Source organism: Budorcas taxicolor, chromosome 11, assembly GCF_023091745.1.
Source record: "Budorcas taxicolor isolate Tak-1 chromosome 11, Takin1.1, whole genome shotgun sequence".
Lineage (NCBI taxonomy): Eukaryota > Metazoa > Chordata > Mammalia > Artiodactyla > Bovidae > Budorcas > Budorcas taxicolor.
The window spans coordinates 27,583,289-27,610,679 of NC_068920.1; the positions used below are offsets into that span (position 1 = coordinate 27,583,289).

Here is a 27,391-nt window from a genome sequence, read left to right on the forward strand (position 1 = left end):
CACTTGCCAAGAGCATTGTCAGTGACCGAACAAGGGCATTTGCCATCGGCCTCTGCGGAGATTGAACCCCCTGGTGCCACAGCTGTTGAACTTCAACACTCCCAGAGGGAATTCAGGGTGGTGGGAGGCACTCTGTGCTCCAGGGAGTCTGGTGGGACAGGTCTTTAGACAGTTGGATATTTTCAAGAACTGATTTCATGATTCCAATACTTGCATCTCCTCTTATCTAGAAAGGCGCTGAAAGAACTAAATCTCTTCACGGTGACAGCAAAGCCTCCGCACTAGCAGAAAAGTGAAAGTCAAAGTCGCTCAGTTGTGTCCGGCTCTTTGCGACCCCCTGGACTCTCTAGGCCAAAATACTGGTATGGATAGCCTTTCCCTTCTCCAGGGGATCTTCCCAACCCAGGGATCGAACCCAGGTCTCCTGTACTGCAGGAGGATTCTTTACCAGCTGAGCCACCAGGGAAGTCCGACTAGCGGAAAACCTTTTGTAAAATGAGCATTTAATTGTACTGAACTCCCTCCTTCACCAAAATCTTATATACTGACTTCCCCCCTCCGCCTCTTTGGAGCAGTCTCTCAGAGCTATCTGAGGTGCCGCCTCCCAGGCTCCAGTCCTCATTTTGCCCCAAATAAAACTTAACTAGAAACTCTCAAATTGTGCATCTTTTTTACTGGACACTTTAATCTCACTAGTTGTTTGACCCAGGTCAGCTAGCATGGATTTTAACACTAAGCTGAATTTAAGGTAGCAACTGTACCAAGCCTTATACCTTCTCTCACAACAAACCTATGGGGCAGGTTATCATTCCATCCCGCAAAGCAGTGGACCCAGGGTAAAGGGCTTGTGGAAGGTCACACGGCTTGTCAACAAGAGATTCTGAGTTTGCTCCAAGTCTGTTCCTCTCCAAAGGCGCTTATATCAAGGGCATCCCTGCTCCCAGTTAACGCAGAAATAGACAAGCATCCAGGCAGCAGAACGCTGGGCCACACTGCACCCCCTCCGAGAACACTTGCCCCAAATTCTAAACGCACAGGAGCTACGACAGTGAAGCATCCTGCTCACGTCCTAAGAAACTGGGGCTGGCGTCGGCACATCCATGGACCAAGCACTAATTCCAGCGGCGGGGAAAGCTGGTTGTGGGGTTGGTGGTGAGAGGGAGCGGCGGAGGGGCTAAGGAATGAATAGTTATAAAGCTGACGCGGGTCCGCAGGCGCCTCTACCAGCGAGCTTGCCCATTCGCATCCGCGATCCTTCCCAGGTCGCGCAGGAAGCCGAGGCTGCTGGCGCTCTCGGTCAATCAAGGTCTGGAGTTCGCGGCTGTGCGGCGCTAAGGGCGCGGGAATAGGGCGCTGCTCCGCGTCCCCGCCGCCCGGCGCGCCCCCGCCGCAGCCTGGGTCCCGGGTGCGCACGCTCGCTAGCCTGCTTCCTGCCGTCGCCTCCAGGGCCATGGCGACCTGCCTGCGGCTGCGGAGCTGCTCGGCTCCGCACCTCCGGCGGGCACCTCCCAGCCGGATCTGCCACCCCCGTACCGACTGCCCAGTGGCCCCGATCCGCGGCTACGCCCGAGGCCCGGCGGGCCTCTCCTCGGCCCTGCTACGCACCGACGGCTTCGTGGGCGGCCTCTGGGTCTCGGCAGCCGCCACCTTCCCGGTGCACGACCCGGCCAGCGGCGCCGAGCTAGGCTTGGTGGCCGACTGCGGGGTGCCTGAGGCCCGCGCCGCCGTGCGCGCTGCCTACGAGGCTTTCTGCAGCTGGAGGGGGGTCTCGGCCAAGGTGAGTGCGCGCCGGATGCAGGGGCGATCGGGGCTTTGTACCCTAGTGAAACCAGCTGTGTCACCTCTCCCCTCCCCAGTGCTCCAGGATACACCATGTGGAAAGACAATAACAATAAAGAAGTTTGGAGCGTCGGCTTTGTGCCAAGCCCGGTGCGGGCGTTAGGGAGTATGGCCCCGCCCTCGAGCCTCATAAAGGGTCGGGTAGAGGAGCAGAACAGGAACCTGCAATGATAAGCCAGCAGACCGCGGGGGAAGGGTGGTTGGTTTCGGGGAAGGTGAGAGCACGTGTGATTTCAGAGCATCTGAAGTACCTGTCTGGCTGCAGGAACACCACGCAGGAGGCTAATGGGGTGGTTTACAGCAAGGCTGGTAATGAGTGCTGGGGCCAAGTCATGAGCTGGGGAGTGGAGAGAACTGGAAAAAATCGGGGGCTTTGGGCAAGGGAAGAGACAAGCCCAGAACCACCCTCCAGGTTTGGGGCCTGAATAGGCAGATACATCCTTTAACCGACATAGACAGGAGTAGAGAATTGGGGGTGGGGTGGTGTCAGAGGGGGAGAGATTGCCAGCGATGTTGAGGCAGGGAGATTTCCTTCCTCTTCCATTTAGTTTATGACACCGGAGTCAGCCCAGAGGTCATTTTCTACCGTGCCCTTCAGCATCCTTTGTCTGAAGGAAGACAGTGCAGCAATGAGGTCCAAGTACCAAGGGAATCTAACACTGATTCATCCATCAGACATTTTCTGAGCACCTGTTATGCCCGCCACTGTGGGAGGTTCTGGGGATACAGCAGTTCCACAAAAGAAACATTCCTGCCCTCTTGGAGTTCACTTGGAGGTGAGGGGAGGGAGGAGATTTAAGCTGTGACAAATAGCATAGCTAAACAAACAAGTCACTTCTCCTTTCCCCTGGGTCCTGGTGCACACAGGGTGTGCTTGCTCCTTGGAAGAAAAGCTATGACAAACCTAGACAGTATCAAAAAGCAGAGATGTCACTTTGCCAACAAAGTTCCCTATAGTCAAAGCTATGGTTTTTCCAGTAGTCGTGTGCAGGTACGAGAGCTGGAGCATAAAGAAGGCTGAGTGCTGAGCAACTGTTGCTTTCGAATTGTGGTGCTGGAGAAGACTCTCGAGTCCCGTGGACAGCAAGGCGATCAAACCAGTCAATTTTCCCTAAAGGGGAAATCAATGCTGAATATTCTTTGGAAGGACTGATGCTGAAGCTCCAATACTTTGGCCACCTGATGTGAAGAACTGACTCGTTGGAAAAGACCTTGATGCTGGGAAAGATTGAAGGCAGGAGGAGAAGGGGACGACAGAGCATGAGATGGTTGGATGGTATCACCAACTGAGTGGGCATAAGTTTGATCAAACTCCGGGAGATGGTGAAGGACAGGGAAGTCTGACGTGCTGCAGTCCATGGGGTCACAAAGAGTCAGACACGACTTTGTGACTGAACAACAATAAACAAATAAGTATGTTAGAAGTAATGAATGCTATGAGAAAAAGTAGAGAAGGCTAACAGGATCAGAGGCCAGAGAAGAGGGGCAAAATGTAAAGTAAATAGTGTGGACAACTGTATTAATTTGCTAGGGCCGCCATAACAGAGTATCACAGACTCAGTGGCTTAAATAGGAGTTTCTTGTCTCAGAGTTCTGGAAGCTACAAGCCTGCTCTCAAGACATGAGGGCAGGGCTGGTTTCTCCTGAGGCCCCTCTCACTCGGGCTTGTGGGTGGCCGTCTTCCCCATCGTCACATGCTCCTCCCTCTGAGCTTGTCAGTGTCCGAATCTCTTCTTGAGAGGACAGCAGTTATATTGGGTTAGGATCCACTCTTATGACCTCATTTAATGTTAATGACCTCTTTCCAGAGCCTATCTCCAAATGTAGTCACATTCAGAGGTACTGGGGAGTTACGTGAATTTGGGGGGAACTGAATCCAGGCTGTAACATCAGGGTAGGTCTTACTGAGGACATGAGATGCAAAGACCAAAGGGGTTGAGAGAATTCCGCTGGAGCAAAAACCAAGTCAGGAGCGTGCCTGATGCACGTGTAGATCAGCAAGAAGCCCCGTGTGCTGAGGAGACTGACGTGGGGAAGAATTAGGAGAGGGCTGGATGGAGTGGGGTGTGTAGCCATTCTAAGGACTAAGTGGGGTCTTACTCTAAGTGAGGCGGGGCTTCATTTCAGGGTTTTTGGAGAGATCTAACTTGCCTTCAGAAAGGATGCTCTGGCCACATGCTGAGAATAGACTGTAGTGGGGGCAATGGTGGAAGTCCAGGGACCGCTAGGAGGTGGTGATTTACATGGGAGATGCTGGTGGCCGGCGCTAGAGTTCGTGGTGGGGGCGGTGAGGAGTGTTCTGATAAAAGATATGTTTTGAAGGTGGAAGGCAGCTGGTTTCCCCAACAGACTGTTAACAGGGGAGAGAGAGAGAGATGAAAGACAAGACTGAGGGCGGGAGAGGGGGAGGAAGGTGAAAGACAGGACTGAAGGATGACTCCAGGGCTTTTGGCCAGAGCCACTGGAGGAAGAAGGAAAAACCACACACTGGGATGGGGAAGGGGTGAGAGGAGCATGAGGCAAGAAACTGGAGCTCAGTTTTGGCCCCACTGAGTCTGAGATGTCTCTTAGATGCGAAGTGAGGGTATAAGGGGGATGTTGACAGGAGCGCCTGAACTAGAGAGAGAACGCACAGGAGTGCTAACAGCAGTGGGAGACAGGAGCTTCCGAGCTTGCAGGAAGCATGTGCACCGAGGCGAGCCCTGGGCCCTCTGAAGTCCTTTGGGAGCTCCCCCTGCCCCGCACCGGAGCCTGCAGACTCAGCCTGCCCCGCTGGGCTGTTTCAGGGGCCCAGGAGCAATTCCAGGTGCAGTCAGACGGTTCCCTGGGGCCCTCTGGGGAACCCTCCTTCTCGAGAGGACCTCGGAGTGACTTACTAAGGAAGTGGTAGGGTCAGCTTCCCACCTCTGCTGTCTGGAAGGCAGGGTGCAAACGCAGGTTGTAAGGCGGCTCTCTTGTCCCCCACCTCCAGCTATTCTCCTCTCCCCTCTCTAGGCCCATTCATGTCCCGGGTTCCTGAGGGGTGGTGGCTCCTGTATTCTGCCAGGGAGCCCGTCGGCCTGCACAGCCTGCAGTCACTTCTGCTTCTCTGAGCCCGTGGCATGGCCCCCACCTCCTTCCCCACCTTGTGCACCCCTGGAGGGGTTCAGAGAGAGAAGGGAGCTGACGCTTGTTGACCACCTTCTCACCTGGTGCATTCGCTTCCTCTGGCCGCTGGGACGAGCCATCCCCAGACTGAGGGATTTAACATGACGCAACAACGCAAATACCTACTGTCCTGGAGGTCCGAAGTCCAAGAGGGGTTTTCAGGGCTGCATTTCCTGGGGAAGCTCTGGGGTTTCCTGGGCTTTTCCACCTTCTAGAGGCATCCCAGGGCTTCCCTCGTTGCTCGGTTGGTAAAGAGTCTGCCTGCAATGCGGGAGACCCAGGTTCGATCCCTGGGTTGGGAAGATCCCCTGGAGAACCCCGTCATGACTTAGCGACTAAACCACCACCCCCACCCCCCAGAGGCCTCCCTGAGTCAGTGGTCTGTGGCTCCGCCTTCCTTTGTAGTCCTCCTAGTGATTATATGGAGCCCACCTGGATAACTCAGGCTCCGCTCTCACCTGACCTTAATCACGTGGGCAGAATCCCTTTGGCCTTGTGAAGCTATACATGTAGTCACAGGTTCCAGGAATTAGGAGGGGAACGCCCTGAGGGCCGCTCTTGTGCCCTCCACAGCTGAGCACTGTTCTTGGTGCTTCTCGTCCTTTCAGTGGCTGGCTTCCTTGGTGTCTCAGATGGTAAAGAATCCGCCTGCAATGCAGGAGACCTAGGTTTGACCCCTGGATTGGGAAGATCCCCTGGAGAAGGCCATGGCAACCCACTCCTGTATTGCAGCCTGGAGAATTCCACAGACAGAGGAGCCTGGTGGGCTACAGTCCATGGGGTCACAAGGGTCGGACTAGACTTAGCAACTACACCACCACCACTCTACAGAGAGGGTGAAATGACTGTAGTAATATTGTTTTAAGAGCTGTTAAGGCCTCCTCTCTGGGGGTTTGAGATTCAGATGACTCAACAACACCCCTGAGAGCTAAGATAACAAAGCATGTTAGCTTATCCAAAATAGGGAGGGGAAGGAACCCAGAGAAAGACAGTAGGTGGTGTTTCCACAGCCTCAGGCTCTTGGCTCAGGAGTGGTATGAGAAAAATAATTTAAATCTTACACCTACTAAATGGATTAGAAGGACAGAATGACAAACCAGGTTTGCTCGTTGCTATGGGCAACCCCTCGGGCAGGTAGGAATAAACCACAGAGTCTCCTTTGCTTCATGTACACCTGTTTAGATGCAGGAGGCAAGAGCTCTGGGGATGCCTTCCTTCAGAGCACCTCTGTGTGGTTTGCTTGACCTGGGTTCTCTTTTTTATTATATAAATGAATTCCTTTTTAAAAAAATATTTAAGAAATCATTTCTTCCACAATATACTTAATCCAGTTTATTTGTTCATCCTTTTATCTTGGAAAAAATTTTTAAATTGTGGGAAAATGCACATAATGTAAAATTTACCATTTTAGTTCTTTGCAAGTGTACAGTTGGGTGGCATTAAGTACATCCACAGAGTTGTGCCTGGCCTCTCCTCTGAAGTGTGGTGATGTTTACATTCCACCGTGGGTCCAAGGTTCCAAATCCTCGGATTCAACCAACCTTGGACTGAAAATGTTCTGCAAAAATTCCACGAAGTTCTGAAAAAACGAAACCTAAACTTGCCTTGCTGGCAACTGTTTTCTTAGCATTTACATTGTATTACGTATGGAGGGAGTTTTGGTGTGAAGGTCCTTCCTTGGGCTCTCACTTGACCTACAAGCCATCCCGGTTGGAGTCCTTGATTAAGAGCACCTCCAGGAGAACCCGAAAGGAAGACCAGGGTGCCTGGGGGCGCTGAACGGCCTTCTCTACAAAGCACTCTCAGGCTTGCTATGCACCCCTGAAGTGAGCCAGGAGCTGTGCAACCTGAACGCGGAGCTCTGCATGGTCTCTCTGGCTTCAGGCTTCTCTGCCTGCCGCCTCTTCTGGAGGGCGACCCTCTCTGAGGCCCAGAACACACACCAGAGGCCGTCCTGCGAAGAGTGCTGCACACATGGGGCATCTTCTGATGTCCCAGCAGACCCCGAGGAACGTGCTGCCCAGAGTGTTTGTTCAGGACAAAAAATATGCAGCTATGATGGAGATTTATCGGCTACTGGCAATTGCTGATTTTGGACCCCGAGATGACAAGACTTTGTGCAAAGTGGTTTCAGCGATCCCGAGGCCCTGGACACTGCTTTGCCAAGTGATACCCAGGGCCCTGCGGCACACTCGTATCTGAGTGGGATTGACCACGAGGCACTCAACAAGCAGATCCTGGAGTACAAGAGGAGGAGAGAGAAAGGGCACGGGATCGTGGGCCCCCTGTGGCCAGAGCACATGGCTGAGCTCAGGAAGCAGACGAGGAAGAGGAAGGCCAGACCCCGTGTGGATGATGACCTCTCTCCCGAGAACTACCTGCAGGGCGGGGAGTGACGACCGAGGGGGCCTTCTGGGGAGCGCGCCCCGGGCTACGAGTGGGGCGCCAAGAAGCAGAGCAGGAACTGCGATGGAGAGAAAGGGTCAGAAGGGAGTGGATCGTGACCCGACTCGGGTGCATGCGCGCTGCTGGTGCCCCCGGGCGCCCTCTTGCGGCTGCAGGTGTCGTCTGCACCCTTTGTGCTGTGTTGCAGGAGAGGTGGTAAGGCCTGCGGGAAGGGTGTAAAAACCTTAGTGGAAAAAAACTTAAAAAGAACTATACTTGAGGACACTGTGAAATAAGCCAGTCACAGGACAGAGGCTGTATGATTCTACTTATATCAAATTCCTAGGGTAGTTAGATTCATAGAGACAGAAAGTATTAATAGAATGGTGGTTGTCACAGCTGGGAGGAATGGAGAGACAGGTCCAGACTCAGTTTTGCTAGCTGAAAAGGTGGTGATGGAGGGTGGTGACGGCTGCAAGACCATGTGAAAGTGTTGTACTTAATGCCACTGAACTGCATACTGAAAAGTGATTGAGATGGTAAATGTTGTGTTCCGTGTATTTTACTGCAAAAAGTAAGGAACAATACCTTTGTGTGGTGAAATTCATTATTCGCATTTACTATAAATAGTAACAGTCGTTCCACAAAACTTTTTTTCCGCTTTTACAATTTATGACTCAGCACACCCAAAATGGAATCTCTGATATTACTCACCAAAGAAAGGTCTGTACCCCTGGAACAAATACAGTGTTGCATGTCAGTTATACCTCAGTTTTAAAAAAAACAGGTCAATATATGTTTCCCCAAGAATGAGAATGCACAGCAAATATTTTAGAAAACTGAAGACTTTAGTAGTCTCTCTTATACGTGGCATTTTACTGTTTTGTATTTCTTTTTCAGGAGAGGAGTTCTTTACTTCGCAAGTGGTATGACTTAATGATACAAAATAAGGATGACCTTGCCAAGATAATTACAGCTGAAAGTGTAAGTTCAGGACCTAACTCAGTACTTGAAGAAACTGTCCAAGAGTTCTTAGAAGAAAGCTTGGAGGAGTCTCTAACTTCAGTACTGTTAGGTAGCTAAAGAAAATGTGATTTCTTTACTTCATGATCAGATATCAGTTGTTATTTTCGGCACAGATTTTTCTGATTAAATCAGCCACACATATTTTCTAAATCAAAATTTCTGTGTTGTAACTTACTCTTTAATAATATGCAAGAAATCGATTTTGAGTGGAACTATGTGAATACTGCTTTTCCACCATTCTGGGTTTTTTTTCCCCCACATGACTGCTTTGATTTTTTATGTTGTTTTTGTATATTTGCAAAGGTACCAGCTTTTTGGTCACTCTGATAAATTACTTTCCACTGTTCACAACATTTAGAAATATCAGAAGGAAAAAAAAATTTGAAGAGGCCGTTCTAGGTGCCTCCTCCTGACTGTAACCTGTTAAGGAGGTAAATGACGACTGTGGCTCAGGGTGACCTGGCAGGCTTCCTTCCATCACCATTTGTGATTCTGCTTTCAAAGACTCACACTGAGGCTAGAAATTTCTCCACCACCCAGTGAGTTTTGTAATGGGACTCTTGTACTCTGCTTGAAGAATTGAGAAACACAGAATTGCGCTTTCGTTATTAGAAGGTAATGAGTGTGTCCTCTTCTGATTTAATTTAGGGAAAGCCACTGAAGGAGGCACAGGGAGAAATTCTCTATTCTGCCAACTTCCTGGAGTGGTTTTCAGAGGAAGCCCGCCGTGTTTATGGAGACATTATCTCCACTCCAACAAAAGAAAGGCGGGCTTTGGTCCTCAAGCAGCCCCTCGGTGTGGCCGCAGTCATCACCCCGGTATGTGGCAGAATCAGTGAGATCCAGGGGAGGAGGATGAATGGGGCTGGAGCAGCTGTGCTCATCCTGTGATCTCTGGCACCTGTGCTTGGCTTCCTGATGCCACTGCTGGAGGTGGAGGCGTGTTTCCTGGTGTCTGTGATAATGAGAGGTGTGGTGGTGGCCAGTGTTTCCTAATGCCTGCAGGACGGGGATGACCCACAGGAGGACCCTGGGGCTTCTCTGACTTGGCATTAAAGGCTTCTTGGCGTTGTCTAGTACATCTAAAACAATCTTCTGGTGTTTATCATTTTTAAAAAAAGACTTAAGATGTGACACTTTCAAAGTATTTATGTGCCTTTCAGCAGGCACTGGGCCATATTCTGAAAGTTAAAAGGCTGAGAAATAAGATACTGCATCTGCCTGGATAGGACTGCAGTATCCTTGTGGGGCAACCAGCTTTCTCTACCTGAGTTGCTTCTCTTGGGTCCATCTTCTGCTAGATGCCGTATTAACTTCTCTACGGTGTCTGCCAGCTGGTCTCAGGACTGCTTGTCCTTCCCTGCTCACCACAGTCACAGAGAAACATTCCCCTCGCTGTCTGGACTGACTAGGCTTGACCCAGAACTCAGCCTCCACTAGCTTGTGTGACCTTGAGCAAGTTTCTTAACTGCTCTGTCTCCAAACCTGCAAATACGAAAAATACTAACCTCATTGGGTTGCGATGAGGATTTAATTATAATAGTATAATAGTACGTACAACAGTGCTTAGGTCAGAATAAGCACTATACAAGGTTTTGTTGAAACAAAATATGACTATAAATATCCACAGGGAGCTATCTATGAATATCTAGAGAGGGAAGTAATATATCATATACCATCTTCAAAATCACCTTTGCTAGTATTTTTCCCCAAAGGGTCACCAAACCACAGCCCTCAGGCCTATATTTGTAAATAAAGTTTCACCGGGACAGAGGCACTCCCATCTGTATACACGTTGTCTAGTTGTGACAGAAACTGGGCATCCCACAAAACCTCTTTACTACCCAGCCCTTTACAGGGAGAGTTGGCTGTCACCCAGGGTAGATAATTTTATAGTGTTTTAAACTCTGAAGGTGTTTTTGTCTCCACAGTCCCTGGAGCCAGCGGGTGTCAGGTGTTCTGAGCTCCTGAATGTAAGAACGCCTCTGCCAGGCAGGTGTGCAGAACTTGCGGGCTGGTGTCTTGACCCGCCTGCCTTTGGACCAGCCCTTCCTCTCACTCACCTCCTCTCTCTTCTGATCCAGTGGAATTTTCCCAGCGCCATGATCACACGGAAGGTGGGGGCCGCCCTGGCAGCCGGCTGCACGGTGGTGGTTAAACCTGCCGAGGACACGCCCTTCTCTGCCCTGGCCTTGGCTGAGGTGAGCCTCTATGCACTGGGTCCAAAAAAACGACGTTATCTAGCTGGGACATGAGGAAGCACTGTCGAAGCCTCCTTCTTTGCCTGCATCTCCTGTTTGATGGTGCTATGCTTTAAATCACTAGTCATTATTTTAGGTCAGATGTTCCTCTTTTTAGAAAAAAGTAAGGGGAATTTTCTGACATCTATAGGCTACCCCAACAATGGTATCTAGCCATCGTTTTAATTAAGTCATAGTAATGTGACTAAAAGTTGGGAATTTCTCACATTGAGGGCACCTCTTATTAACCACTCCCTCTCCAGCTCAATTTGCATTCAGTCAGATCTTGTTCTTCTGTTTAAAACCCTCTAATGGCTTCTCATGTCACGCAGAGTAGGATCCAGACTTCCTGCAGACATCTGATGAGTTCCTTCTGTTCGGCAGATTACCCTCCATCCTTTTCTTTCCCTTACAATCTGTCTTTTGAGGAAGCTGGACATCTGACCAGTAGAGCTCCCCATCAGCCGGGCTTTGCAGACAGCACATCAGGAACCATGTTCCTCTGTCTCCTGCGCTTTCCAAACTGACAGCTGTATCCAGACACCTCATCAGACTCGGGATCAATCCCATCTTGTGTCCTTTTGTCAGGAGGATAAGGTCTGGGCGTGTCTATTTCACGTCTGCACCCATTGCTGTATGATGCTGCTCAGTCTGTTAATTCACTAGGAGTTGCCCAAATGGTAACATTTGAATTCTTTCCTTTTTCATTCGTTTATTCACCAGACCACTTCTATAAATCAAAGCTTCCCATCAACTCTGTGGTTACCCGGCAGTGAATTCACAGAGGAAAGGCAGCATATTTGATTCATTTACCAGTTTTTCACATAAATGAATCTATTCCTGTCATCTGCCAAAGGTTCCCAATTTGTTTTTTAAGGAGCATTATGTGTTAATAGATTTTAATGGGTTGGTATTTGATTAGTTTCACTTTCTTGTGGTTATTATCCTTGATGAAGCTCACATTGCTCCCACTTTTGGCCAATAGCAGCCTCTTAGAGTTGGCTCTTTTATCTTTTAACATAACTCTTAATAGTTTTTGAGACCTTCTTTGCTATCTAATATGACAAGATATTTTAGACTTATCATATATATTTCTTGTCCCAGACCTGGGATTAACTATTTCGGCAGAAAGCCTTTATTTCCTCTGGTTCGGTTCAGTTCAGTTCAGTCATGTCTGACTCTTTGTGACCCCACGAATCGCAGCACGCCAGGCCTCCCTGTCCATCACCAACTCCCGGAGTTCACTCAGACTCACGTCCATCGAGTCAGTGATGCCATCCAGCCATGTCATCCTCTGTCGTCCCCTTCTCCTCCTGCCCCCAGTCCCTCCCAGCATCAGGGTCTTTTTCAATGAGTCAACTCTCTGTATGAGATGGCCAAAGTACTGGAGTTTCAGCTTTAGCATCATTCCTTCCAAAGAAATCCCAGGACGGATTGCCTTAAGAATGGACTGGTTGGATCTCCTTGCAGTCCAAGGGACTCTCAAAAGTCTTCTCCAACACCACAGTTCAAAAGCATCAATTCTTCGGCACTTAGCCTTCTTCACAGTCCAACTCTCACATCCATACATGACCACAGGAAAAACCATAGCCTTGACCAGACGGACCTTTGTTGGCAAAGTAATGTCTCTGCTTTTGAATATGCTATCTAGGTTGGTCATAACTTTTCTTCCAAGGAGTAAGCGTCTTTTTTTCCTCTGGTAGGAAATGATATTTTAAGACTACATTTAGGGCACCAGGGATGATCATTGCTACTGGCTGGTCACTGTCTCTAGGCGTTATTAGTGGCAGGGCTGGGAAATATACATACATGTGTGTACACACACATGCACATGATAAAACACTGCTTAAAATTCATGCAGAAACTTGCAGTACATTAATACCACATTGTTGCTCAGTCGTGTCTGACTCTCTGCAACCCCATGGAGTGCTGCCCGCTGAGCTCCTCTGTCCATGCGATTTTTCTCAGCAAGAAAACTGGAGTGCATTGCCATTTCCTTCTCTAGGAGATCTTCCTGACCCAGGGATCAAACCCGGGTCTCCATTCCAGGCAGACTCTTTACCATCCGAGCTACCAGGGAAGCCTGAATACCACATTAGCACTAGTAAGAATCTTACTTCAGTTCTAAATATATTCTATCCCCAAAGTCAGCCTATGTTTTGTTTTTTTTTGCCATTGCTTTCTGGGTTAAAACATTGATTTCTCTTTTCTGTTTTTCCAGTTTGCTCATTTGCCGCCACATGTTTGCTGTTTGTCTTTATAGCTTGCAAACCAGGCTGGAATTCCCCCAGGTGTGTACAACGTGATTCCTTGCTCTCAAAAGAAGGCCAAGGAAGTAGGGGAAGCACTTTGTACAGATCCTCTCGTGTCTAAAATTTCCTTTACTGGTTCGACAGCCACTGGAAAGGTATGTGAATTAAGTCTCAAAGGAAACAAGTGTCATTCTAATAACTTCTCTTTATACAGTATCAAAACTACTACTTCGTCTCTGTCACCATTTGGAGGAAGGTTTCCAGCAGAGTGTTAGAAGCTCTGTCCCATATCATAATGTCTGATCATCTTCCAGAAATATTTGGATGGTGTTCCTCATTGTGACATGATCTAGGTTCCTGTTTGACAAAACTGAAGGTTTAAGGGTAGACAAGGTTCCCATTATTTCCGCATGTGAAGTAGATGAAAGTGGTCCATCATATTCCCATAACTCTCAAATGTGTGTTTCTTTTATAATCTAGAATTAAAGAAATGGATGCCTTAGAACAAAAATTGTGTTTAGTATAAAGATACTTACAGAAAGATTATTTTTTTTCTAGCTTTCTTCTCCCTTATATGTTGAAAAGTTCTTTCCTCAAAACCTCATTTGTGTGCCTGTGAGTGCATTTTTATTTATCCTTTTAAATGTTTAAAACAGGAAAAAGGCAGAGTAGAGCAAAAGTTCTTAGTTATGGTGTTTCTCTCCAGATAGTACACATTTTTGCTGCTAGTGTTTACATACATGCATGCATATGCTCATATTAGAGAAGTACATAAACGTATCAGATTAAAATAATAAAAACCTAATCTGAAAGTTTTGGTGAAACTGGTCATTTTTTGGACACCATGAGAAGCAGGAGAAAATAAACCAATTTTAGTGACTCCCAGCCATAACCATGTTTGACATGCCACAAACTCATACTTGGGAAGCCTGCCACGTATTCATTTCAGAAGCGTGAATTTTTAGATCCACAAAGTGCTACCACCCTGCTCCAGGGATATGCAGAGCAAACTTATTCTCAGAGGGTTTCAAAGTCGTTGGAGAAAAAGAGAGAGGCCTGGGAGAAGAAGGGTTATAAACCTTTGCCACTGGAGCCAGAGAAGTACCCAGACGCTGGGCAAAGGCCAGCCACTCACTATTTAACCTTACTTTGCTCAGCAAACTGTCCCCAACGGACAGACCCCCAGGAAAACGTTGACTGCGTTCCTGCCAAGTCCAACTGTCCTTTTAAGTTATTTACACGGGACAGTGCTTCGCTTCAAGTGGTTTAAAGGGAAGAGTGATAGGAATCACTGATAAGCAGCCATTCTCCATACCAACGGCCTCTTCAGAGCTGATCTTTGCAGAGAATCAGTGGCTCAGCTCTGGATCTTGGCACATAGAATCTTGCCTCTAACTGAACCCCCGTCGGTCAGCCTCTTCTGGAGATGTGGGCCTGCCCTTACCCTTCCAGGGGGACTGCTCCTCCTGGGGAGGGGACAGAGTGCCTCGTCTGCTCCCCACAGAGAATTCAGCAATGAATGGGCATTTGACCTGAGGAAAACAGATTCAGAGGCTGGCCAGTGACCAAGAGCCAATGTCTCATAGAAAGGTAATCTGGGCAGTCATGCTCCCTTTCTAAGGCTTTGGAGGCTGAAGTCCCGAGAAGGTCAGCAGGAGGAATGGGAACAGAAAGAACTCCTCGGGACATAGCAGGATTGTAGGCAGCAGGGGCCAGAGTCGGGTTCAAGCTCTCATCATGGGTGCTGAGTGTGAAGAAGACTCAGTTAGAGGACACACATGGAGGCAAGCGACCCAAGAGCAAACCGAGTTGGGAAAACCAATAGCCTGGCAAAGAGCATTTCTTAAAACTTCTAAAGAAAATAGTTATCTTGAGTCCAATAAAGAAACAGGTTTACCCACACCAGTCAGAATGGTCATCATTAAAAAGTCTACAAACAATAAATGCTGGAGAAGGTATGGAGAAAAGGGAATCTTCCCACTGTGTTGGTGGGAATGTAAATTGGTACAGCTGCTATGGAAAACAGTATGGAGGTTCCTTAAAAAACTGAAAAATAGAGTTGCCATATGATTTAGCAATGCCACTCCTGGGCATACATCCAGACCAAACCATAATTTGAAAAGATACACACACCCCTATGTTCATAGTAGGCAAAACATGGAAGTAACCTAATGTCCCTCAACAAATAAGTGGATAAAGAAGATGTGGTACACATATACAATGGGATATAACTCAGCCACTAAGATGAATGAAGTAATGCTATTTGCAGCGAGATGGATGGACTTAAGATACTGTCATACTGAGTGAAGTCAGAGAAACGAACATTGTATGACATCCCTTATGTGAAGACTCTAAAAAGAAATGATATAGATTAACTTATTTACAAAACAGACTCACAGACTTAGGGAAAGGGATACTTAGGGACTTTGGGATGGACGTGTACACACTGCTATATTTAAAATGGATAACCAGCAAGGTCCTACTGTCTAGCACAGGGAACTCTGGTCAATGTTATATGGCAGCCTGGATGGGAGGGGAGTTTGGGGGAGAATGGATACATGTATGTGTGTGACTGAGTCCTTTTGCTGTCCACCTGAAACTATCACATTATTAATCAGCTGTACTTCAATATAAAATACAAAGTTGGTTTTTTTTAAAAAGGTACATATCCCTCTGTGTATATAGCCAAATTCTGGATAGATATACCTTAGGATTTTATCAGTGGCAAACTAGGGGTTCTTGGGTTCTGGGTGATTTTATTATCCTATCTCTGTGATTGTTAAGCTTGTTTATAATTTTCTGAGTAGGTCACACACTGACATGGTTTAGAAATCAGGGCAATATAAACATGCTTATATTCAGAAGTTTCACCCTTACCCCATTCCTGGTTTCCTCCCTTTTATACATAATTATTTTTAGTTTCTTGTCATCTTCTCCATGTTTATCAAATATAACCAAGTATGAATATATATATATAATTTTCCCCATTTCTTGTGCAAACTGTCATCCCATATATACTGCTGTGTACTTGGCTTCCTCCTCTATTGGGTACTTTTTTGAAAAAAGCCTTACCGGTCCCTGTTGTTGATTGGGCGCTCAAAGCATCCTCTGTCTGCTCCCAGGTCCTGTTGCACCACGCAGCAAACTCTGTGAAGAGGGTGTCCATGGAGCTGGGTGGCCATGCCCCTTTCATCGTCTTTGACAGTGCCAATGTGGACCAGGCCGTCGCTGGGGCCATGGCCTCCAAATTTAGGAACTCTGGACAGGTGAGTCCCGGAGCATTTTTCTGGGTTGTGTGCTTTACAAAGATCCTACCCCCTTCCTCACCTCCTGGGAGAAAGGGCACTTCTGGGTTCCTTCCTTCATTCTTCATGCATGTCCTTTATCGGATGTTTAGTCAGTGCCCTCTCTTTGTCTGGGACTCTGCTAGGCTCACAGGGTATGAAGGGAAATAAGGTGTTTTCCTCACTGGCTTCGAGGAAAATTTCCCGAACAGCAGAAGCCTTTCAATCAAATCGTTCTCTTCTTTCATCTCCTCTTTGAATCTGGTTATTTTCATAGTTTTCCCTTGCTGGACTTTTCTCTGCTGAACAGGTTTAAACATCTCCTCAGATACAAAATAGCCTCAGTTAGGATCTGGAGCCCACAGTGTTAAGGAAAAGAAGGTTGGAAAATGCTGAGATGGTGCCTTGAAAAACTCAAAACCCTACTGCCTGGGTCTTACTCTTCACGAAATGAGGGGGCCAAGACAGGCCTCCACTAGAGGGCCACACACACCACAGTGGGCCAAGGAGAGTCCAGCTTGTCCCCGGGAGACTGGTGGCCTGCACTCACACCTTCTAGGGAATCCCAGAGCATTAGATCCAGCAGGGACCTTCCAAGTTATCTCATACAAGGTAAGCACTTCATCTTAGAGTACCATCAATAAGCGATTTTAAATGCATTCCAAAAAAGGAATAAAAACTGGAAAGTTATCTAGGAGGAAAAAGGTGAAGTGTATAATATTCTTTATTAAATAGTTTTCATCCTGTTTTGACCATTGGTAATTAATTTTTCTTCTTTCACATAACCTAGATAAGCTTGGTTGTTTCTGAAATAGGTATGTTTCCTTTTGGAAACACAAAATGCAAAGGTGTATAGCCTTCAGGAGTTACACTTACAAAGCTACAACTTTGGGGTATATTGCTTTAAGCCAATAAAAATGCACAGGGTACAAAATTATCTACAAACTGTTTCTATTAGAAAATACACAATTAAGAAAAAAGCGAAGAAGAAAATGTATCAAGGATAACCTCATTTCCAATAATGTGTTTATATTGTATAACTTGAAAATATTAGGTCTAAACTAGAAAATATAATAAACAAAGGGCTTTTCAATAATTTAGGCTGAAAGAATGGTCTTGTGTCCATTTTCAAAATGTTGGATTCTGCCAAGCTGTTGAAAGGTTCACTAAGCTAGAGGACATCAATTAGCCTCTGAATCCTTTTCCTTCTAGCTTTTCCTCTCTGTCGCTGAGTATCACTGTCTCAAGGAGATATTTCTTGTGTTGGCTTTCTCATTCCAATATGAGCCATTTGAAAAAAACCTGGGCTAGTGGCTTTTTGCTCACAGATTATTTATGCTCGCTTACCTGTTTGACCACAGAGGCGTGCTGCCTGTGGAGGGGCCTGGAGAAGTACAGGCTCTTGCATGTTTGTCATTAGGGCTAAGCTCGAGTATGGAGGTGGGACCCAGGACAGGAACCACCTGGGAAGTACATTTACATTCAGAGGTAGCAGCAATCATAGGTTTATTGGTTGGGTCAGTAGCTTCTGATGAACTGTCGATGTGAGTTTCTTTCTTTCTGCGTAGACGTGTGTGTGCTCCAACCGTTTCTTGGTGCAAAGCGGTATCCATGACTCCTTTGTGAAAAAATTTGCTGAGGCAATTAAAACAAACCTGCATGTGGGTAATGGATTTGAAGAGAGAACTACTCAAGGCCCGTTAATTAATGCAAAAGCTGTAGAAAAGGTAAGTCTGTCTTATTACCTGTTCAGTGTCCTGGTTTCAGTATCAAAAACCACTCTGGTAAGGTGCCCAGCAAGGTGGTTTTGGAAACATGGAGAAATTAGAAAAACTAGTGAATTTCTGCCAGTTTGTATGAATCAAGTGGCATCGTCAGGTTATAAGCTTTTCCAGCTTTGTCATTTAGCTGAGTTCCCATGAGATCTGCCACTTTCGTTCTGCTAAATTTTCTCTTGCAGTGGTGATAATTCTGTATCCTGCTGCTTCAGGAATTACCATCTTGAAATACAAAGTTCTTTCATCTTTGGAACACCTAAAAGGAGAGGAAAAAGGCTTTTTGTTTTTGAGATCAGACATTTCTAGGAATCTAATATTGTCCTCCGAGAGTTTTGAGAAGACGGGACATACTCTTGCCTGGAAAATCCTATGGACAGAGGAGCCTGGCAGGCTACAGTCCATGGGAGTCACAAAGAGTTAGACACGACTGAACATGCACCCACACCCACACAGGGGTGTATCCATTTTAGTGATAGAAGCTCTACAAAGACTTGAAGTGGAAAAAACAGGTCTATCAAACAAATGCTAGAGGAAAACTTGTCAGAGCTAGGGGGAAATAACTTGATTCTTCAGATTGAAAGACTTTGTCAATTGCCAAGTATATAGAATTAGAATAAAGAGAAAACCCAGGTGTGTTTTGCTAAAATTTTAGAATGTCGGGAACATACAAAGAAGATTCAAGAAGCTTCTAGAGTGGGGAAAATCGACCCATAAAGGAGTGAGAACTATTTTTGAGTTAGAATGTTCATTGAAATATACTCAACACTCTGAAGGAAAATTATTTGGGGTCCAAATTCCATTACCAGCCAGTGCAAGATAAAACAGCCCGACCTGCAGTTATCAGAACACTCTGAATATAAACCACCTTCAGTGCACCTTTTTTCGAAATAACTAGTACTTGAGGAGAAAATATTAGAACAAAGTGAAAGAGAAGGGACAAGAACAGCGTGGAATCCAAGAGCCTGGAACTAACCCAGGAAGGCAAGGAGAGCAAATCCCAGAAAGGCAGCTGAGCATCAGGCCTGGAAAGACACGAGTGTATGTTTATTAGGCCGTTCGGCAAACAGTAAGACCCAACAGCCAGAAACCCACAGAGCAGGGTTGCTGCTGTTCCGTCACTAGGTCATGTCCGACGCTTTGCGACCCCATAGACTGCAGCACGCCAGGTTTCCCTGTCCATCACCAGCTCCCAGAGTTTGCTCAGGCTCATGTCCATTGAGTCGGTGATGCCATCCAACCATGTCATCTTCTGTTGTTCCCTTCTCCTCCTGCCCTCAACCTTTCCCAGCGTCAGGGTCTTTTCCAAGGAGTCGGCTCTTCACATCAGGTGGCCAAAGTATTGGAGCTTCAGCTTCAGTCCTTCCAACGAGTGGGGAGGAAGCAGCATTGTATATAAGACCTGCCCTCTTGACTCCATATCTGTGTATTTGGTTCTTCCAACCTAGAAGGAACTGGGGTACATGGTTTCAAACCTATTTGAAAAAGAAAGAAAAGTCCAGTTACCGTTTTTGACAGTTTAAACATTTTCCAAGCATCCTGGATCCCCTTTCCCAAAGGCTCTTCCTTTCTCCCTCACACAGGTAGAGAAACACGTGCGTGATGCCATTTCCAAAGGGGCCACCATTGTGACAGGTGGGAAGCGACACCACGTTGGGAAAAATTTCTTCGAGCCCACCCTGCTCAGCAACGTCACCCGAGACATGCTCTGCTCTCAGGAAGAGACTTTTGGGCCTGTGGCACCTGTTATCAAGTAAGGCCATCCAGCGTGTAGGAAGACCGGAGGAAGAGTAGGAAAGGAAAAGGAAGCCTGGAGAGTAATCCAGTTCCTGTGTCGTTTGCGGCCGGCAGGAGAGGGACAGGAGCAGAGAGTGGGGCTGTGTCAGGGGAAGGGCCAAGACCAAGGCATGGTTTTTTAAACATTGGTTTTCATTATTGCCCATTTAGACCACAAAATTTACCAAATTCTCTACTTTGCTCCCTGCCGAACTCATTTTTCTTCATAACAGAATACATCCTTCAGGACTTCTTTCAAGGGTGTCTGTGGGAAATGAACTCTGTGTTCGTATGGGACCTTTTATCCCACACTCACAAGTAAATAATAATCTACCTGCGTAAAAATCTAGCTTCACAAGATATCACTGGTTGGTCTGCTTATTTTCAGGGTTGTTATTGAGAAAGCTGATGTCTGCTTTTTGTTCCTGTGAAGGGAACTTTTTTTCTTCAGAGACTCAGGGCCTTTGATGTTCTTAAATTTTACCATGGTAGCTTAGGTATGGTATATTGTGAGCTTTTTTTTCAATCTGAGATCCCAAGGCCTTTATTTAAAATCTGAGGTGTCTGTTTAGTCCTGGGAAATTCTTGGTCATTATTTCTCCAAATATTTCTTTCTCCTCCATTGCTAATGAAATTTACAGATTAATCTGACATTGGGAGAATGGACCACTTGGAGAACTTTCATCTTTTAGTAAAAAATTTTTTACCTAGAATATGAACTTGACATTTTCCAAAAGGATGCAGGGGTTAGGAATGCAGGCTTTGCTACTTTATACCTGTGTCCCCTTGAATGAGTTAACTTCTCTGAGCCCCAGGGTCCTTCATGGGAAAAGGACTAAAAACTAGTACCTGCCTCGTGGCTTCCCAGGTGGAACAGTGGTAAAGAATCTGCCTGCCAATGCAGACCTGAGAGACTCAGGTTCAGTCCCTGGAGGAGGAAATGGCAACCCACTCCAGTATTCCTGCCTGGAGAATTCCATGGACAGAGAAGCCTGGTGGGCTATAGTCCATAAGGTTGCAAAGAGTCAGACATGACTTAGTGACTCAACAACAACAAACAAAAAACTTGCCTCACAGGACAGCTGTAAGGTTTAAATGATGTAATATACATAAAGCACGTCACCTAATATCAGTGTGGTTGTTATTGTGTAAATAGTGAAGTCATTCAGTCATGTCCAACTCTTTGTGACCCCGTGGACTATAGCCTACAGGCTCTTCTGTCCATGGGATTCTCCAGGCAAGAATACTAGAGTGGGTTGCCATTTCCTTCTCCAAGGAATCTCCCAGACCCAGGGATCGAACCTGGGTCTCCAGCATTGCAGGCAGACGCTTTACTATCTGAGCCACCAGGGAGTTCACACTCAAAAGGTGAAATCGTCGAGGATGTCCCACCTGATACTGTGATGAGTGCATTTTCGAGGGACATGTAGGCAGTGAGGACATGGATGACGCCCTGGTTTTTATTCTCTGGCAGATAGATAGAACGGCTTGCTCTCTACAGTGGAGAGACAAGAGCTGCTCATCCTTGGAACAAGTGATTCTCTTGGGGTCCCCCTCCTCTCTCTCCCACTCATCCTCTTGCACTGACCGGGGTCTGCCAGCTCTGCCCGAGCCTTCAGAGGGCTGGCTGTTGCTGGGTCTCTGATTTCAGGAGCTGGGATGCATAGAATGTTCTGCCCTCCATTTACAGTTCTGGGGCAATAGAAAAAGGCCTCTGAAATCTAGTTTCAGAAATAAGATGATCAAGCTGGAAGCGACTGCATTAGGCTTCCATACTAGTAGTCTCATTTCCAAGGGGAACAGACCCCCAGCACTGTTAAGCAGTGGGGCCAACACTGGAACCCTGGGCCCCAGCAGGCCCTGGCTGTTGGCTTTCTCCCACATCACGGCTGCTTCTGAAGTAGTTATGATTGGCGCACGTCTTAAGAGAGAACAAGAGCAGTAACCCTTTTTCTTAGGCATTTTATTCAACATTCTGAACACACTGTAGCTCCCTGTGTGTCTCCTGTTCTCCTAGAAGAGATGAACCGGTATTGATCCAAGCTCCTTAGCCTTGAACTCAGCATGTGCAGTGAATGAAGGTGTTTTCCTCTCTGCTCCTTGCAAAACTCTGATTGACCCCTGGCTCTTATTTGGGAAACAGATCAGAAGGAAAAACAGCTGGTTTTCCTTCCCCTGTGGGATTTTGCTGATGACCCACCCTGACTTTGGCAGGTTCAACACAGAGGAGGAGGCGGTGGCGATCGCTAACGCGGCCGACGTCGGGCTGGCAGGTGGGTGTCTGTCCTCGCTTGGCGACAATCACAGTCACTTCTCCAGCTGTGCCTTTTAAATGTCACCCGGGGTTTTGAGAAGTCAGCTTCTTTGCAGCACGTGTTTCATTGCTTTCCAAGGGGCGAGGGTGGGTTTGTGCCAGTCCAGGTTCTTTGCTGTGTCTGCAGGATGTGGGATGGGAGCTCCCTGGTCGGAGCTGGGCTTGGTGGAGGGAGAAACAGCAGTGCCGACCGTTCTGGGGAGAACCACCCACACCCCTTAAGCCCCATGTTCCCAGAGGCTCGATGCCTGGAAATTCCAAGTGCTTCTCCTCGCATCCCTCCTGGAAGCCTGAACAAGAGATAGCGCTTGACTTCACAGACAGCATCGGGGCGATGAAGGAAGGGAAGACAGCCCAGGCAGAGGGAGCCTCAGGGAGTGGCTGCCATTCTTGCAGTTTGGACATGGTCAAGGCGGCCACAGTGTGTACCCTGTGTCCCTGACAAAACTGTGTGTGCATAAAGACACTCAACAAATCTGTCTTTAGCATCCACTAGTGAAGGAAGTGTCGGCAAAGATAAAAAGACAGATTCAGCCGTGGCTCTACAGGCGCTTCTCTGGGCGGACAAGAACCACTGGTAACCAGAGAAAGGATGTCCACACTGTAGTCCCTTATTCTACGACAAAGACTCCGAGTTGCCGACTCAGAGGGCCTAACGCTGGAGTAAGATGTGTGCACGAGTGCCCCCGTAACACTGAGCTCAGTATTCTTCTCGTCCCTTCTTGATGGGATGATGGTGGAGGAAGCCACATCCCAAACCAGGGCATCCATGCTGGGCAAGACTCTGATGGTGCAGATTGAAGAAGAGAGGTTCTGGGCAGAGGGGTCCCTAGGGAGTTAAGTGAAACCAGGACAAGGAGAACTGGGTGGACAAGTTTGGTGGAGATGGTCGGTGACTGGAATAATGGAAGATAAAGCTGGACATGTTGATTGAAAGCACATTAGGGAGAGTTCGAATACTCCCCAGGAACTTAACCTTATTTATGGGTAAGAAGGAGTCATTGGAAGGTCTGGGTAAAAACATCACATGGATAACCTAACAGATGTGTGCAGGGTGGATTGATTAGGAGGCCATAGGAGCCAGGTTCATTGTTGTTACAGTCCTAGCTGGAGATGGTGAGAGAGCTAGCGAGAGTGGAACAGAAGCAAAAAGATGACTTCTAAAGGTTGTGAGATGAAGACATACATGGAACCAACTAGGGGCTCCGCTTGGAAGCAGGAAGGTTCCAGCCCGCATGACTAGGTAGCTGGTCATCCATGGCACCCTCAGCTGTGGACATGACGTCTTTAACGACTACATCTGTGTCTTTTATCCCCACAACAGGTTATTTTTACTCTCAAGACCCGGCCCAGATCTGGAGGGTGGCGGAGCGGCTGGAGGTCGGCATGGTTGGCGTTAACGAAGGACTGATCTCCTCCGTGGAGTGCCCTTTCGGGGGGGTGAAGCAGTCCGGCCTTGGGCGAGAGGGCTCCAAGTACGGCATTGACGAGTATCTGGAGCTCAAGTATGTGTGCTTCGGAGGCTTATAGGATTCTTCAAGAAATAAAAAGGGAGGCTTACCTATGTATGGGGACATGCCATCTGTTATTTTAAATAAACCCATAGGGTAGGTGAACTAGGAATTTTAAAAAACGAATCATCCAATCCTTATAAGCAGATACAAAGCCTATCCCTCCCCCTAGCTGGCTTGGGGCCAATACATGCCACAAGCCTGTGGCCACAAATCCCTGAGAACCAGCAGTGGGTTTATAGGATGAGGCCTTGGATCGCCAGCCCTCACCCTCCCCACCCATGACCCCATCTGCCTCAGAGCAAAGTGCAACAAGCTGGTCCTGAAGCCCCCTCATCATGGTGGGGCCACAGCCTGGGCAATGACATAGCCAGCACCCACGTGGCTCCGGAGCTAAGACCCAGGGGGCTGCGGGGGACATCTCTTGAGTGTGACTGACAGGCTGGGCAGGATGCCACTGCATGCCTGGAGACCCGCCAGCTGGGTATTCGGAGGTGTTGCTGCAGTGGCTGAATCAGTGTTTTTTCTTTTTTTTTTTTTTTAAGAACTTTAGACATAGCACAGAATTGCCTGAATTTCTTTGAGAAGTGAAAGAACCCCTCTCTTTTTTTTGACTAGTTTTTAAACTGAAAGCTCCATCATCCTCAACTGCTTGAAGATTCTGTGCTCACTTCTGTGCTGTTTTTCCACATCATGTTTCTGAGAGAAAATAAGCATAAAGCAGAGCGCAGCAGCAGCGGCTTGGTGGCGCTCTATCCACGGGTAACGGCCTGGCCGGGCGTTATCTGCACAGACATGCTGTCTACCCCCCACACCCAGCCCTCAGTACAGTGGAGATTCTGTTCATGCCTTACTTAGCTCCATGGGATACTGGGAACCTAAGAGAAAGCAAACATATAGTATTTGCCAAAAAGTGAAAATTCGATGTTCAGTGCGGGAGTCATCGTTGTTATGGGTGGCACCTCCCAGCCCGGCTTGGGTCTCCAGCAGTGGCTTTGCCAAGGTGAGGGGAGGCTGGTACCCACCTGCTCGGCACCTGAGCCCGAGGGCGGGCTGGTCTCCCATAGCCTGCTCTTTGTGACATGCTGCTCCGTCACCTGCAGAGAGCGCGAAAGCACTTTGAGCACAGTGATCTCAAAAGGGAAAAGAATTTCCATAGTTGCCAGTTGGAAGAGGTGCTTTTTATCCAATGAGTTTTTATAGTTCTTCTTTTAAAAACAAAAAGCCCAACGATCACTGTTTCCTGTTGCTCTGAAAGAAAAACTGTAAGAATAAACAGTAGGCTTTTCTGTACTGTGTCTCTAAACGTCCTGATACATGAGGAAAGGGGAGGCTGGTCCTGGTGGAACAGATAGGGACGAAGCTCCCCCTTTCCGTGTGTGTGTGTGTGTGTGTGTGTGTGTGTGTGTGTGTGTCTGTGTGTGTGTCTGTGTGTGTGTGTCTGTGTGTGTGTGTGTCTGTGTGTGTCTGTGTGTGTGTCTGTGTGTCTGTGTGTGTGTGCTTCACTGACATCCTCTGGATGTTTTGGGGAGCGGAAGGAAAACATGAATGAAAGGAGTGCTGGAGGCAGTTGCTCCTGGACCAGTAGCACCCCTCACTGAGCCACGGGGAGCTAAACAGCTAAAGGTCTGAGATGTCCCTGTGCACAGAGGGTACCACAGCCAGTCCCAGAGCTGCCTTCTGTTTGCCCTGGGTTACATCAGCCGTCCCCCTGAGGCCCAGCTAAGCAATCAGCTGAAGTCCACCTAGTGACAGGCACTGCTCAGACCCTGTCCACAATCACATACACATCATATTGACCGTGAATTTGCACTTACTAGTTCTGGGGTTGTTTCATGTGACATTTTAATTACTTAATGTTTGGATGTGTCCATCTGTTTTCTATTAACGATAAAAATGCTCTAAATAGTATTTAGAAGTCCAGAATACTAGTGCTTGAAATGTTTGGAGGAATACATTCAAATACATTTGTTAATTTTGTAACTCCGCAGATGCTTTGGCTTGATGGCAGATTTTGTTTTCTAGTATATCTGTTTGACCAGGTACATAAACTGAGGGCCAGAGACTCACTGCAACATCCTTGATTAATTCTGGAATTAAAGTAAGTTGAAAAGGAAATAGCTTACTGTTTAGTAAAATTGATCTGGATTGTGGGGAAAGACGTATTTTTTAAATGAACATTTTTGGGGGTTATTGTTCAGTAAGGTGATTGATTATGTGATGGAATATGTGATGGATTTGTTAAAAATGTGTGTTTTAACATTAAATAGAAAAGGACCATTAGACCAGGGATTGGCTCACAGGCCAAATCTTGCCTGCTTTTGTACAACCCAGCACTAAGAATGGTTTTTATATTCCCAAATGGTTAAGGGAAAACAAATCAAAAGAATAGTATTTCATGACACATGAAAATTTTCTGAAATTCAGATATCAGTGTCCATAACTCTTTGCGATCCCATGGACTGTAGTCCGCCAGGTTCCTCTGTCCATGGAATTCTCCAAGCAATACTGAAGTGGATAGCCATTCTCTTCTCCAGGGGATCTTCCCAACCCCGGGATCAAACCCGGGTCTCCTGCATTGCAGGCAGGTTCTTTACCATCTGACCCTCAGGGAAGCCCCAAATAAAATGTTATTGGAACCCAGCCACGCCCATTCAGTTACCATATGATCTGTGGCTACCTCCTAGGCAGAATTATTTGCACCACAGACAGAATTGCCCACAAAACTCTTTGGCTTTTTACAGAAATAATTTGCCAACCTCTGATCTAAACCAAGAGGGAGATACTGACTTTCCCATGTTAATGAGGCATTATTTCATTTTATTGAACACCTACTGTGTAAAAAAATACTTTTCCAGGTCTTGCTCCAGTGAATCCTCACCAAGAACTTTCCAGCAATCATCACATGACTCATACGAAATCACCCAGATAACGGGAGTCTGTTGGCCTTGAGAAAACAATTCTCAGTTTACTTTCCCCAGCTATGCAGGGATTCTCATTTTACACCTCCTCTGTACCTGTTATCTTTATCCATTTGAGCAGCTTTTAAATATAATTTTATGTCAAGTGTTGGCTCATCTACCTTTAATTTTTATGGAAAGACTTAGTGAAAGTAAAGATCAGAAGCACAATGCAGATAAATCTGTTTTATTGTAAACTTAGATCATTAACTTTAAACTGTGCCACATGACTGCCTTCTCTGCAGGCTGAAGCCCAGGGCTTTAATTATTCATATACGGCTATGATAGATAGCATTTTACTTGAATAATATTTATGCTTTGGGTTTTTTTCACGCTGTATTTTGCGGGATAAAACTTGGGGATAAGTGTAGTTGGAACTGTGAAAACATTTTGTTTTTTAAAAATGTACATGTAATTCACTTTCCGGTTTTTGATAACTGTGTATGTCAAGGCAGCGGAGTTGTGCGTGTGTGATTAATAAAGGTTGAATTAACAGAATTTCCTGTTTTAAGTGAAGGTTTCTGGTTTGTGGGATTTTTCTTGCCAGTTCATCATCTGAGTTTACTTTGGAGTTTATTAGACCAGTTTGGATATGTATGCCCTCCTCACAATATGACTGTAGGAGTTCAGGACTCACCACCCCAAAATGTGCCACTTTGGCATAAGGATTTTTGTGAGCTGAAGACAATTAAGTAGCAGATAAAAGAAGAGCACTCTGTCTTTTGTTACCCCTCTATTTGCCTAAAAGCAGGAAGAGTGCTAAGTCGCTTCAGTCGTGTCCGACTCTTTGCGACCCCATGAACTGTAGCCTGCCAGGCTCCTCTGTCCATGGGATTCTCCAGGCAAGAATACTGGAGTGGGTTGCCATGCCCTCCTCCAGGG

General features: G+C 47.0%; 2 protein-coding genes across 2 annotated transcripts in view; one reads left to right on the forward strand and one right to left on the reverse strand.

Moving 5' to 3' along the window:
• The window catches only part of TDP2 (tyrosyl-DNA phosphodiesterase 2), a 276,571-nt gene that overhangs the window by 159,217 nt on the left and 89,963 nt on the right, over window positions 1-27,391 (reverse strand). The window lies entirely within an intron of this gene.
• Window positions 1,451-26,994, forward strand: ALDH5A1 (aldehyde dehydrogenase 5 family member A1). Its single transcript, XM_052649235.1, has 10 exons — window positions 1,451-1,777; window positions 8,272-8,355; window positions 9,046-9,216; window positions 10,482-10,598; window positions 12,901-13,044; window positions 16,012-16,155; window positions 17,742-17,900; window positions 19,532-19,701; window positions 21,939-21,997; window positions 23,363-26,994. Exons 1-10 carry the CDS (start codon window positions 1,451-1,453, stop codon window positions 23,566-23,568), a joined length of 1,581 nt encoding a protein of 526 aa, XP_052505195.1. The 3' UTR covers window positions 23,569-26,994.

Bases quoted from the DNA above. Each gene is read 5' to 3' on its own strand.
- ALDH5A1 (XM_052649235.1), top strand. From the start codon at position 1,451: ATGGCGACCTGCCTGCGGCTGCGGAGCTGCTCGGCTCCGCACCTCCGG. The intron at 8,356-9,045 runs GTAAGTTCAGGA...GATTTAATTTAG, and splicing joins AGATAATTACAGCTGAAAGT to GGAAAGCCACTGAAGGAGGC. The intron at 17,901-19,531 runs GTAAGTCTGTCT...TCCCTCACACAG, and splicing joins ATGCAAAAGCTGTAGAAAAG to GTAGAGAAACACGTGCGTGA.